This window comes from Molossus molossus, unplaced genomic scaffold (genome assembly GCF_014108415.1).
Source record: "Molossus molossus isolate mMolMol1 unplaced genomic scaffold, mMolMol1.p scaffold_m16_p_19, whole genome shotgun sequence".
Classification (NCBI taxonomy): Eukaryota; Metazoa; Chordata; class Mammalia; order Chiroptera; family Molossidae; genus Molossus; species Molossus molossus.
The window spans coordinates 482,040-491,719 of NW_023425354.1; the positions used below are offsets into that span (position 1 = coordinate 482,040).

The 9,680-nt window shown below is 54.5% G+C and overlaps 1 protein-coding gene and 1 long non-coding RNA gene across 3 annotated transcripts; one reads left to right on the plus strand and one right to left on the minus strand.

The window, feature by feature from the left end:
- Nucleotides 1-2,609: 2,609 nt before the first annotated feature.
- Nucleotides 2,610-4,207, minus strand: LOC118634612. Its single transcript, XR_004960380.1, has 2 exons — nucleotides 3,587-4,207; nucleotides 2,610-3,105 (listed from the first exon to the last, which is right to left on the minus strand). It is a non-coding gene; the product is annotated as an uncharacterized LOC118634612 (long non-coding RNA).
- A 560-nt stretch (nucleotides 4,208-4,767) lies between these two features.
- LOC118634465 (cytochrome b-245 chaperone 1) lies at nucleotides 4,768-9,630 on the plus strand. Of its 2 annotated transcripts, none has more exons than XM_036269026.1 (6): nucleotides 4,768-5,276; nucleotides 6,060-6,101; nucleotides 6,675-6,748; nucleotides 7,406-7,502; nucleotides 7,998-8,142; nucleotides 8,416-9,630. In XM_036269026.1, the coding sequence occupies exons 1-6, from the start codon at nucleotides 4,868-4,870 to the stop codon at nucleotides 8,603-8,605; spliced, it is 957 nt and encodes a 318-aa protein (XP_036124919.1). In that variant the 5' UTR covers nucleotides 4,768-4,867; the 3' UTR covers nucleotides 8,606-9,630. The 2 variants fall into 2 exon arrangements, with proteins under 2 accessions (XP_036124919.1, XP_036124920.1); XM_036269027.1 differs by having other exon boundaries at nucleotides 8,451-9,630.
- Nucleotides 9,631-9,680: the final 50 nt, after the last annotated feature.

The following is a 9,680-nucleotide window of genomic DNA, read 5'->3' on the forward strand; positions in this document are numbered from 1 at the left end:
TCTCTTTGTCTTTAATTTCTGGCATTTTAATTATTATGTGTCGTGGTGTGGGCCTGTTTGGGTTCTTCTTACTTGGGGCTCTCAGTGCTTCTTGAACTTGAATGCCTTCTTCCTTCAACAAGTTAGGGAGGTTTTATCTGTCACTATTTCTTCAAATATATTCTCTAACCCTTACTCATTTTCTTCTTCTTCTGGAACTCCTAAAGCGAAAGCGAGTATTGTTACATTTCCAGTTTGTCCCACAGTTCTCTTAAGCTGCCTTCCTGTTTTTTAATTGTTTTTTTCCTTTTGGTTTTCTGATTGGTTGACTTTTTTCTACCCTGTCTTCTAATTCACTGATCTGGTCCTCAGCTTCCTCTACTCTGCTGGTTATTCCTTCCATTGTGTATCTTTACTTGTGGTGCTGAGCTCCTTACTCATGATGTTGAACTTCCTCAAGATCATGGCTCTGAACTCTGCCTGCCAAATTTTCCCTGTGGGTGTTGGTGTTCTGCTGATTGTGGCTCCCTCTACTGGGTTTGGATGAGTGTGGGAGGACCGTTAAACACCACTGTCAAGTCTTATTTTCCTGGATAGATTTGCAAGCCCAGGAAAGGTTGTTATCCTCAAGCTTTTTGTCTGGAAGCTATTAGTCTCAGTTATTTGATGAGCCTTAGGTTGTAATCCTCAACGGAATGAAAAACTCCCACAGGTGTTCAGCCTAAGAGGATTTCCAGAGTGTGGGGCAGATGCTGGTTGTTAATGAGCCTCAATTTGCATTTCTCTGGCCCAGCTGGGTTGGGTTAAATCTCTGAGGGAGGGGCTGCTGTTTCTCCCCAGGGTTTGGGGAAGAGGTTCCCTGAGCAAGATGGCCCCTGTCCTGTGAGGGTGTGACTCAGCAAAAACTTTCAGCGCCCTCCAAATCCTGAGTGTCCCCACACAGTTCCAGTCCAGTCCACTGTCCCTCTCCCAGAGCCCAAGATGAGTGGCTGTAGCTAATTTAGTGCTCTGTCCCGGCCCTCTGTGCTGTGGAGCCAGCTTGGGATTTTAACCCGAAAGAGCTGCTCACAGCTAAGACAGATGCTGTCTGTGGACTCCCAGCCTGCCCTCTCACGCCTCTGCAGACCTACCAGGCTCGATTCAATGTCTTTTTTTCCTGTCCCTGGTTATATGGATCCTTTCCAGCTGCTTTTCTGTTGCTTTTCCCCAAAGATTTGTCTTTATTTTAGTTGTAATTCCAGTTTGGTCCTGGGAGATGGTCTGTGTAGCTTCCATTCACTCTGCCATTTTGGAATCTCTCTACCTTTGCCTGATTCGGTGACCCAAGTCCCTATACTTCCTTCTCTCCAGTGGCCCAAGCTCTGCACTCCCACGTGGGACTTGACAGGACTCCTACCATCATGATGTAAGATCCTACCTTGAGATTTTGCCAAATAGGTGGGCTGGACGAAGGGGTTTTGTAGAATACCCTCCTGTTCACCAGACCTCACACCTCCAGATGTTTTTTCCTGGGGATATTTACAGGATAGAGTCTATGCTTCAAAACTAGTAACAGTCACTGAATTGAGAGTAGCCATTGAACAATAATGCACTCAAAGACCAAATGAAATGTTTCTCGATGTTTGTGATTCCATTGCGTGGACCGGGACAGACATCAGTGTGAAAACAGGTGTCGACAAAACAATTAAATGGCTTTGTAATTATTCAAAGTGTGTATACATTCTTTGGGATACCCTATATTTCCTTGTTCATTTCTTGCTGCAATCAGCCTTTTCCACAAGAAGCCTGGTTCCTTAGTAGGAATTGGTATTTTAAAACCACAAAATGGGTACCAGAATTGCTCATCGGTACTGAATTGGTCATTGTTTCTAGGACTTTTCAGTGGACAGTATTAGGAAAAAATGTACTTTTAAAAGAAAAAATCCACACTGGTCCTTCTAATTCAAATCCAGGAATACGGGGTTCTAATTTATTAACCTCATTGGTCTTCCATCTGTGACTCCTTCCTTTCATGCCAAAAGACCTGGTTCCCAGTGGCACCTACATAAAATAATAATTTACATTGTTTCGCATTACACACATAATAAGTATCAGACTAACAGTACTAACTCTACTACCCATAACCAAAATACCACATTTTATGTGTTGCCATATATATATTTCAATATTTGCATCTTGTAGCCCCCCCCCTTTTTTAATCCTCACCAGAAGACATTTTTGCATTCATCTTCAGATAGAACAGGAGGGAGATAGGGAGGGAGAGAGAAGAGAGAAATATCAATGTGAGAGAGACACATTGAGTGGTTGCCACTCACACGACCCTAACCGGGGACAAACTGCAACTGAGGCATGCGCCCCTAGCAGGAACCGAACCCGATCTCTCCAGTTCGCAGGCCGACGCTCTAACCACTGAGCAAAACCGGCCAGGGCTGTAACCTCTCTTTTAACTATAGTATATTTATATACTTTTCTCCATCTTTCTTTTTCCATTCAGCAATACTATATATTCTGGAGAGCACTCCATAGTAAATACATATATTCCTCATTCCTTCTTCACAGATGCATACACTACATTGTGTGGACAGATGTATTTGACAGGGCCCAATCGGGAGAGAGAAACCACACAGTACTTTGAACAGAGGTAGTTTAATATAATGAATTATTAACTAACTGGGGATTGGAGCAAGGAGGCCAACAACTGGACTATAAAGAATTTAAGAACGGCAAGAAACAAGGCAAAAACCCCCAGGCGATGAAGGAGCCCCAATGAGGAGCCCACTCTACCCCCAGGGAGAGGACTAGCTGTGGCTCACTGGATGGCAGAGAGGCCACTTGGCACTGCACTGGAACTTCCTGGAAATCCTCCTTGTGCTGGGAAAACTCTTCCACAGAAGGTGTCTTGCTGGAGGCACTTTGCAGAAAACCACCTAAGGGGTTGCCAGGGGACGCTGGGGGACACTGGGGGCTGCAGGCCAACATGCAGTGTGAGAGCTGGATTCTGGAGAAGTCCTGTGAGCTGAAGCAGCCTGCAGATCCAGCACAGCCCAAGCGGAACCAGGAATTGAAAAGGTCTTCCTCCTGCAGTGTCTCTCCAGCACCCTCTACTGACAAAGCGCAACATCATACCTGACAGCACAAAAACAGGGGGCTCAGATGCCTTTTCACGAAGCAGGCAATGAAGTTTGAATTTAGAGCTGAGGTGTAATGCATTGATGATTGGCACAATGTACAGATTTTATTCATTCAGTCCCCTCCTTATGGATAATGTATTTATTTTCAGTCTTTTGCTGTTACCAATATTCAGCAAGATTTTAACCAAATTTGATACCATTTGTTTACTTATTTAATATTTGTAGAATACCAGAACGGGCTTCATCTTTAAATGGTTTGTAATCTAGCAGGAAAGATGGAGCTATGCAGATAACTATGCAAAGTGGAATTTGTCAGGGTGTCAACTCAGTTTTACCTAATTCACAGGAGGAATGGTCTAAAGGGGGTGCGAACGAGTCAAAGGGGCCTTGGAGAGGGTGCAGGATCTTAACAGAGGGAGGGCCATTTCAAGAAGACAGAATGTGAGCTGAGGCGAGCGTCAGGTCAGGGAACCTACCTGTTCAGGCAGAGCCCAGTTTGGCTGCAGCTTAGAGGAGAGGTTCTCAAGGTGTGGTTACTGGACCAGAAGCATTGCAACACGTGCATGTTCGGGCCCCACTCACTCCTGGGGACAGGATCCAGCAGTGTTTCAACAAGCTCACCAAGGGATTCCGACGCACGCTCGATTTGGGGACCTGGGCCGACTGGTAAGACATGCGGTCTCCAGAATGTCCATGTCGTGCGTATCTTGGTGAAACGTCGAGGCTTGTGTGTGTGTGTTTCTCCTAGGCGACATTACGTGCTGCGGTACTCACCTGTGTACAGCAGAGAACTCCGACCTGGAGACCAAGAAAAAGGAAGCAGCAAGACAAGCTCTCGTGCGTTCTTCCAGCGTCCGGGAGACACTGCAGTGGCCACGGCCGCGCGGCCCGGGGAGGGCCGGTCCCTCCATCTGGCCGGAAAGGCGCGTGTCTACAATGGCCCCATGAATCCGTATGCCCCTGTTCTTGGGCTAACTTTAGGGACTTCACGTTTCCCTCGTCGTTTTAAAGGCCTTTTCGAGGTACAACGACGGCTCTCGGGCCGGGCCGGGGCCGCTCTGCGTGCGCCGCCAGGACTCAGCGCTCTCGCGGGGCCCTCTCGCGGTCCCCCGTGGTAAGTGGGCGGGGCGGACGTCGGCGGTCACGGCCGTGGCTCCCACTCACTGCGCACGCGTCCAGCCGTGGGGGCGGGGGCGCACCGCCCTCTCACGTCTAGGACCCGCGGGGTCCAACTCCAGTCCCGGAAGTCAGCCTCGCCCCGCCTCGCGGACCGGAAGTCAGCGCGGCCCCGCCCCCAGCCCGGAAGTCAGCCGCGCGCCGCGCCCAGGCTGCAGGCGCCGTCGCCGGTCCGCGTGCTCGGTAGGCGCCGTCGGGGTGGCGCGGGCTCGGGACTCGACCCGGGGCTGCCGGGGTCAGGCCGTGGGCTGCGCCCCTCGCCCGGCCGGTGGCCTCGCTGCGCGGGCAGGTCAGGGAGGGAGCCCAGGGATGAGTCCAGCGGCAGCTTCCGCGTGCGAACTGCACCCCTGCGGTCGGGGTTTGCGCCGCTCGGCGGGGAGCCCCGGGAGCTCCCAGAGCGCAGTCCCCGCCCAGCGTCCTGCGCGTCGGTCTGCAGGGGCTTCTCCGTGAGAGGCAGGGCAGCCCTCTCGGGACCCCCTCCTGCAGCCCAGCCCAGGGCTGCTGCTGAGCCCCGGGCCAGCGCAGACTCAGGCCGCGATCAGACGTGCAGTTCCGTTTTTCGGCGGGACTGGCACCGGGAAATGGGGGCGTTCTGCTGGGTTCTGGTAGGGTCCCAGAAGCTTGAAGGCCACTGGGCGGTCAGTATAACTGAGCAGAGAAGGGCCTCACTTACAGAGGAAATGGGTCCCTGGGGGAGTCAAGTGACTTGTGTGATCACAGAGACAGCGGTCAGCGGAGGCCAACTGGTTCCCCAGCCTGTACAGGCCTTGCTGGTGGGCCAGCCCAGGCCTCTGCCCTGGAGAGGTGGGCTCTGTCTGGGCAGTGGCTGCTGGGCTCCAGCTATCCGTGTGTCTGTCCTTCCCAGCCGGGTCTCCTGTTTAGAGTGGTGTCCACACGGTCCAGGGATGTACATGCAGGTGGAGACCCGCACCAGCTCCTACCTACATCTGAAGAGGGCTCCGGGCATCAGGTCCTGGTCCCTGCTGGTTGGTAAGGATTTTCATATTTCCGCCCAAATAAAAACTTCAACTTTAAAAAAAGGATGAAAATGAACCAAGTTTTTCCTCCTTTGTTTCTCCCTAAAATACAGCAGCTATTTTGTTGTATTCTCCCGGATTTTATCCTTTGTCCACGATGTGTGTCTGTCTTGTCCTTTTCACCTTAACATCCTTTAGCTAAGATGGCATGCTTTTCTGAGGTCTCACGTTACCCCTTTTACCTGCTTTTGTACACCTGGTTGCAGGTGTCTGATTTACGTCGTAGGCCCACGTGACGGGTGACAGTGTGTTCCATTTTTCCTCTGAGTGGGGGAGGCTGCCTTGACCTCCGTCCCTGTCACTGCCAATCGGAGGGTCCTGCACCCACCAGGAAGCTGCCCCCTGTGGACTGGATCGCAGGTGTGAGGAGGTGCCGCTGTGCCTTCAGCAGCGTGTCTCTGGCCCTTCTTTCCCATGACCCCGTTTCCCCTTGTGTGTTGTATTGTGATTCTTTACGTACAGTCTTGTCTTCATTCCACACCATACACTGTTGGTGTAAAACCCACGTCAGGTTCCTCCATCTGGTTCCCCAGTCAGCTGTGGATCCTCACGGAGACGGATATGTCAGGTGCATACTGTGAATGACACACACCATGTTTCTGAACAAACTTCCCCTGCTCCTGAGCCTGGTGTTCTCTCTCCAGCTTCCTGCTTGCAGCCGTTGCTGGCAACAGGAAGGAGGTGGGCTCTGGGCTGGTGGTGGCCCAACAGTAAGGTGCCTGCTTTCTTTTTGCAGGAATCTTGTCAATCGGCCTGGCTGCTGCCTACTACAGTGGAGGTGAGGTGCAGTGTCTGCCCCCAGTAACTTCCTTAGCTCTTTGGAAAAGAGAAAAGAAGGCAAGCCCATCATTCTGATCAATGAAGGCATGGCCTTGGGCAACACTGCCTACCTCTGTGCCTCCTCATGGTTCATGGGCACAGCCCCACCTCTGTGTGCTGGTGTATTCTCCCTTGTACCCAGGTCTTTTGAAGCATGCACTTCTCACTTACATCTTTGGCATTTTCTTGTGTCAAAAAATATTCTTCAAGAAGGTGCTCTCCTGTATTAAGGTTCTTTTTCAGGGTAAACCATACTTTCCGCTCCTTGGAAGCCTTCCCACCTTTCCCCTATCACAAACCATGCTGTGATCGGCAGAGACCCCACTGCCTGCCTCCAGTGGACAGAGCTAGTGAGGGCAGAGCTAGTATAGTGTGTCCCACATGGTCCTGAGTGACAGGAAGGGTCCCCAGATGCCACTCCTGCCCAGTATCTGGGAATGTGGCCGCACTGAGGAGGGGGACCCCTGTGGGCACGTCAGCCTTCACCCTCAGCTTCTGCATTCAACTGGCTGCATCCTGTGTTTGTCCCCAGATAGTCTGGGCTGGAAGCTCTTCTATGTCACTGGCTGCCTGTTTGTGGCTGTGCAGAACCTGGAGGACTGGGAGGTAAGGCCGGCTCCGGCTCCGGCTCCCTGCAGGGGGGCCCACAACAGGAAGGGGGGCCCCGGGCTTGATGCCCACCCTGGGACTTCGACGCAGTGGTTTCTGGGTGCCTGAGCTCAGCCTCTGGGTGTAACCTGTCCCTGCTATGGGCCCAGGAATCCTCAGAAGCCATTTTTTTCCCAGGAGCTTTTTATGACTGTTTTTACCCAAAGTCTTTCCTCCCAAGCATTGCCATACCACAGAATGAAACGGGGGGCGAGTCCACTCCCTTGGTGGCCACCCTGCCTCTCAGGAACCTCTGAGCTACCTGGCCCTGTGCTGCTCCCTGACCTCTGACCCCGTGCCCTCCTTGGATGACTTTGGCCACTCTAGTTGTCTTTTGCTTGCAAAGAGGAGGGAGCACCTACCTCGATGTTCCAGCCCCTTGCACCCACACGCCTGTCAGGAGTTCGTGGGTCAGGCTGCGGGTGTTTGGCTTCGGAGGAGCAGCATTTGGGGCACCAACTTTGGGGTTCTGACTGGGAAGGGAAAGAAGAGGGTCTGCTCTGGCGAGGGTGGGTCACAGTTGGTGAGCCCAGGCCCCTCCCTGGAGGTTAGGGTGGGGTTGGCTCCTGCACAGAGACCTGCACCTTGGGGACCACCCTGTGGCCGGTTTTTCAGGAAGCCGTCTTCGACAAGAGCACTGGGAAGGTCGTGCTGAAGACATTCAGCTTATACAAGAAGCTTCTGACTCTGTTCAGAGCAGGCCACGACCAAGGTGAGGCATCGGGAATGAGCAGGACACAGGGTTACTCTGGGCCGGGCCTGTGGCCTGGAAACAGGCGGGTCTAGCCTGGCTGCTCAGTGATCAGGGTCGTGTCCCGCCTCTCAGATGGACATGGGTCGCCCCTAGTCATGTCCTGGCCTGGCGGATATTGCCGGCAGCCCCAGCTCTTTGGCCACTAGGGACTAGGAGGGCATTTTCAGCAGTTGAGGGGATGAAGCAGAAAGACGGGCAGCACCATGCTCAGCTGCTCCGCTACCGCAGAGTGGCCACGAGAGGATGGACAGGCAGGCCTTTCAGGCCATGACGGTCCACCAGACATTCTTTCCCACCCAGACTGCTGCAGGACCCTGCACTGGGGTCACTGACCTGTCAGGGTCCAGGCCTCGGCTGTCTCCTGGGGTTCAGCCTCAGACGGTGACCAGCGCTTTCTGCTTCATGAGAAGCGGCCCTGGAGTGACCCGCCCCGCCCCTCCCCTCCCCATGCAGTGGTGGTCCTGCTGAGCGACATCCAGGACGTGAACGTGGAGGAGGAGAAGGTGCGGTACTTCGGGAGGGGCTACGTGGTGGTGCTGCGCTTTTCAACAGGCTTCTCGCACCCCCTCACCCAGAGTGCTGTCATGGGCCACCACAGGTAAGCCAGGGCTGCCCGCCTGTGCCCCTCACCCCATCAGGTGGATCTCACAGCAGTCTGTCTAGCATGGCACGGCACAGGACAAGAGGACCATGGGAAAGGCTGGGGGACAGGCCTGCCACAACTGCTAGGGAATCCTGGGGGTCCCCATATGGGCAGAGGGCTGGGGACCAGGGCAGGAGTTGCTGGGACCTGAAGGGGAGCCCGGGGGGTGTGGGAAGGGCATGGTCCAGGAGAGCTGGTGTGGTCTTTCTGGCTGCACCTCTACCACAGTAACCTGCCCTTCCTTCCGGTGCCGGCCGGCCCAGTGATGTGGAAGCCATTGCCAAGCTCATCACCGCCTTCCTGGAGCTGCACTGTCCGGAGAGCCCCGTGGAGCTGTCTCAGAGCAGCGACAGTGAGGCTGACAGCCTCGGAAGCCAGAGCTGACCCCACCCCACAGAGCCCCCAGCCTTGGTGCTGATGGTGCCCCAGCAGGCCTGATGGGCCACCAGCCAGTCCCACCACCAAGCTGTGTCCCTGCAGCCCACGGGCAGGACCCTTGACCACTCCTGCCGCTGCCCTTCGAGCAGAACCACAGCTGGACCATCTGCAGGCTCCAAGGTCCAGGGGGGGCATGGGCCTCGGATCTGCCTCCTGGAACCATATGCCCCGGCCTGGACAGTGTGGGGTGTGAGTGTGATGGGTGGCATGGCCACCCCACAGCCCCCAGCTGTGTGGGGCTCCAGCCTCCGAAAGGGGAAGGAAGCCCAGGCTCCCCAGGGTGCAGCTGGGGCTGGTGTTCCCACACGGAGACTGAGCACTTGGTGGGGAGGGAGGTTGGCCAGCACGGACCACACAGGAATGTAGTTGGAGGGTGACGACGAGGCTTTAGCAGGCCAGCATGTCGTCCCCAGGAATCCGTGTCCCCTTACCATCCAGCCCCCATGAAGCATCCTTCTCCTGGCCAGGCGTCCTCAGCAGTCAGGAGTGAGGTGCCTGCCTGTGGCCCATCCGACTGCTGGGCCCATCCCACTGCTGCAGCCCCCCCCCCCCCAAGGCCTCCCCAGTGCACAGAGTGCGCTCCACCACAGTGGCTTTCCTTGGATCCAGCCAGGACCGTGCTGGGCTGTCATGAGGACACCCTTCTGTTACGTACCCCCAGCCTAGGCAAAGGCCACTGGCAAGAAGAGGCATCTGTACCAGCTTTGAGCAGTGTTTAAAGCCAGGACCTCGCCCTTAGACACCAGATTCCAGCTTCTCTTGAGCCCTGGGAAGACCCTGTCAGTCGGGCCCATTTGTGCGTGGCAGCGGGCTGCACCACAGACTGGGCACTGAGGAACCTGATCAGGGCGCACCGGCCCAGACTGGGGCTGAGGCTGCCTGGGGGACACTAAGTACTGCAGTTTCTAGGGATCCTCTCCCTTCTTGGCAGTGGCTGCCAACCAGCCTGTAGTCTAGGAACATGGTCCCTTAAACCTGCTGAAGGTGGGTTTTCAATTAAATCCAAACTGCTTTTTTCCTAAAAAGGTGTGAATTTCTGTAATTGGCTTGCTTCT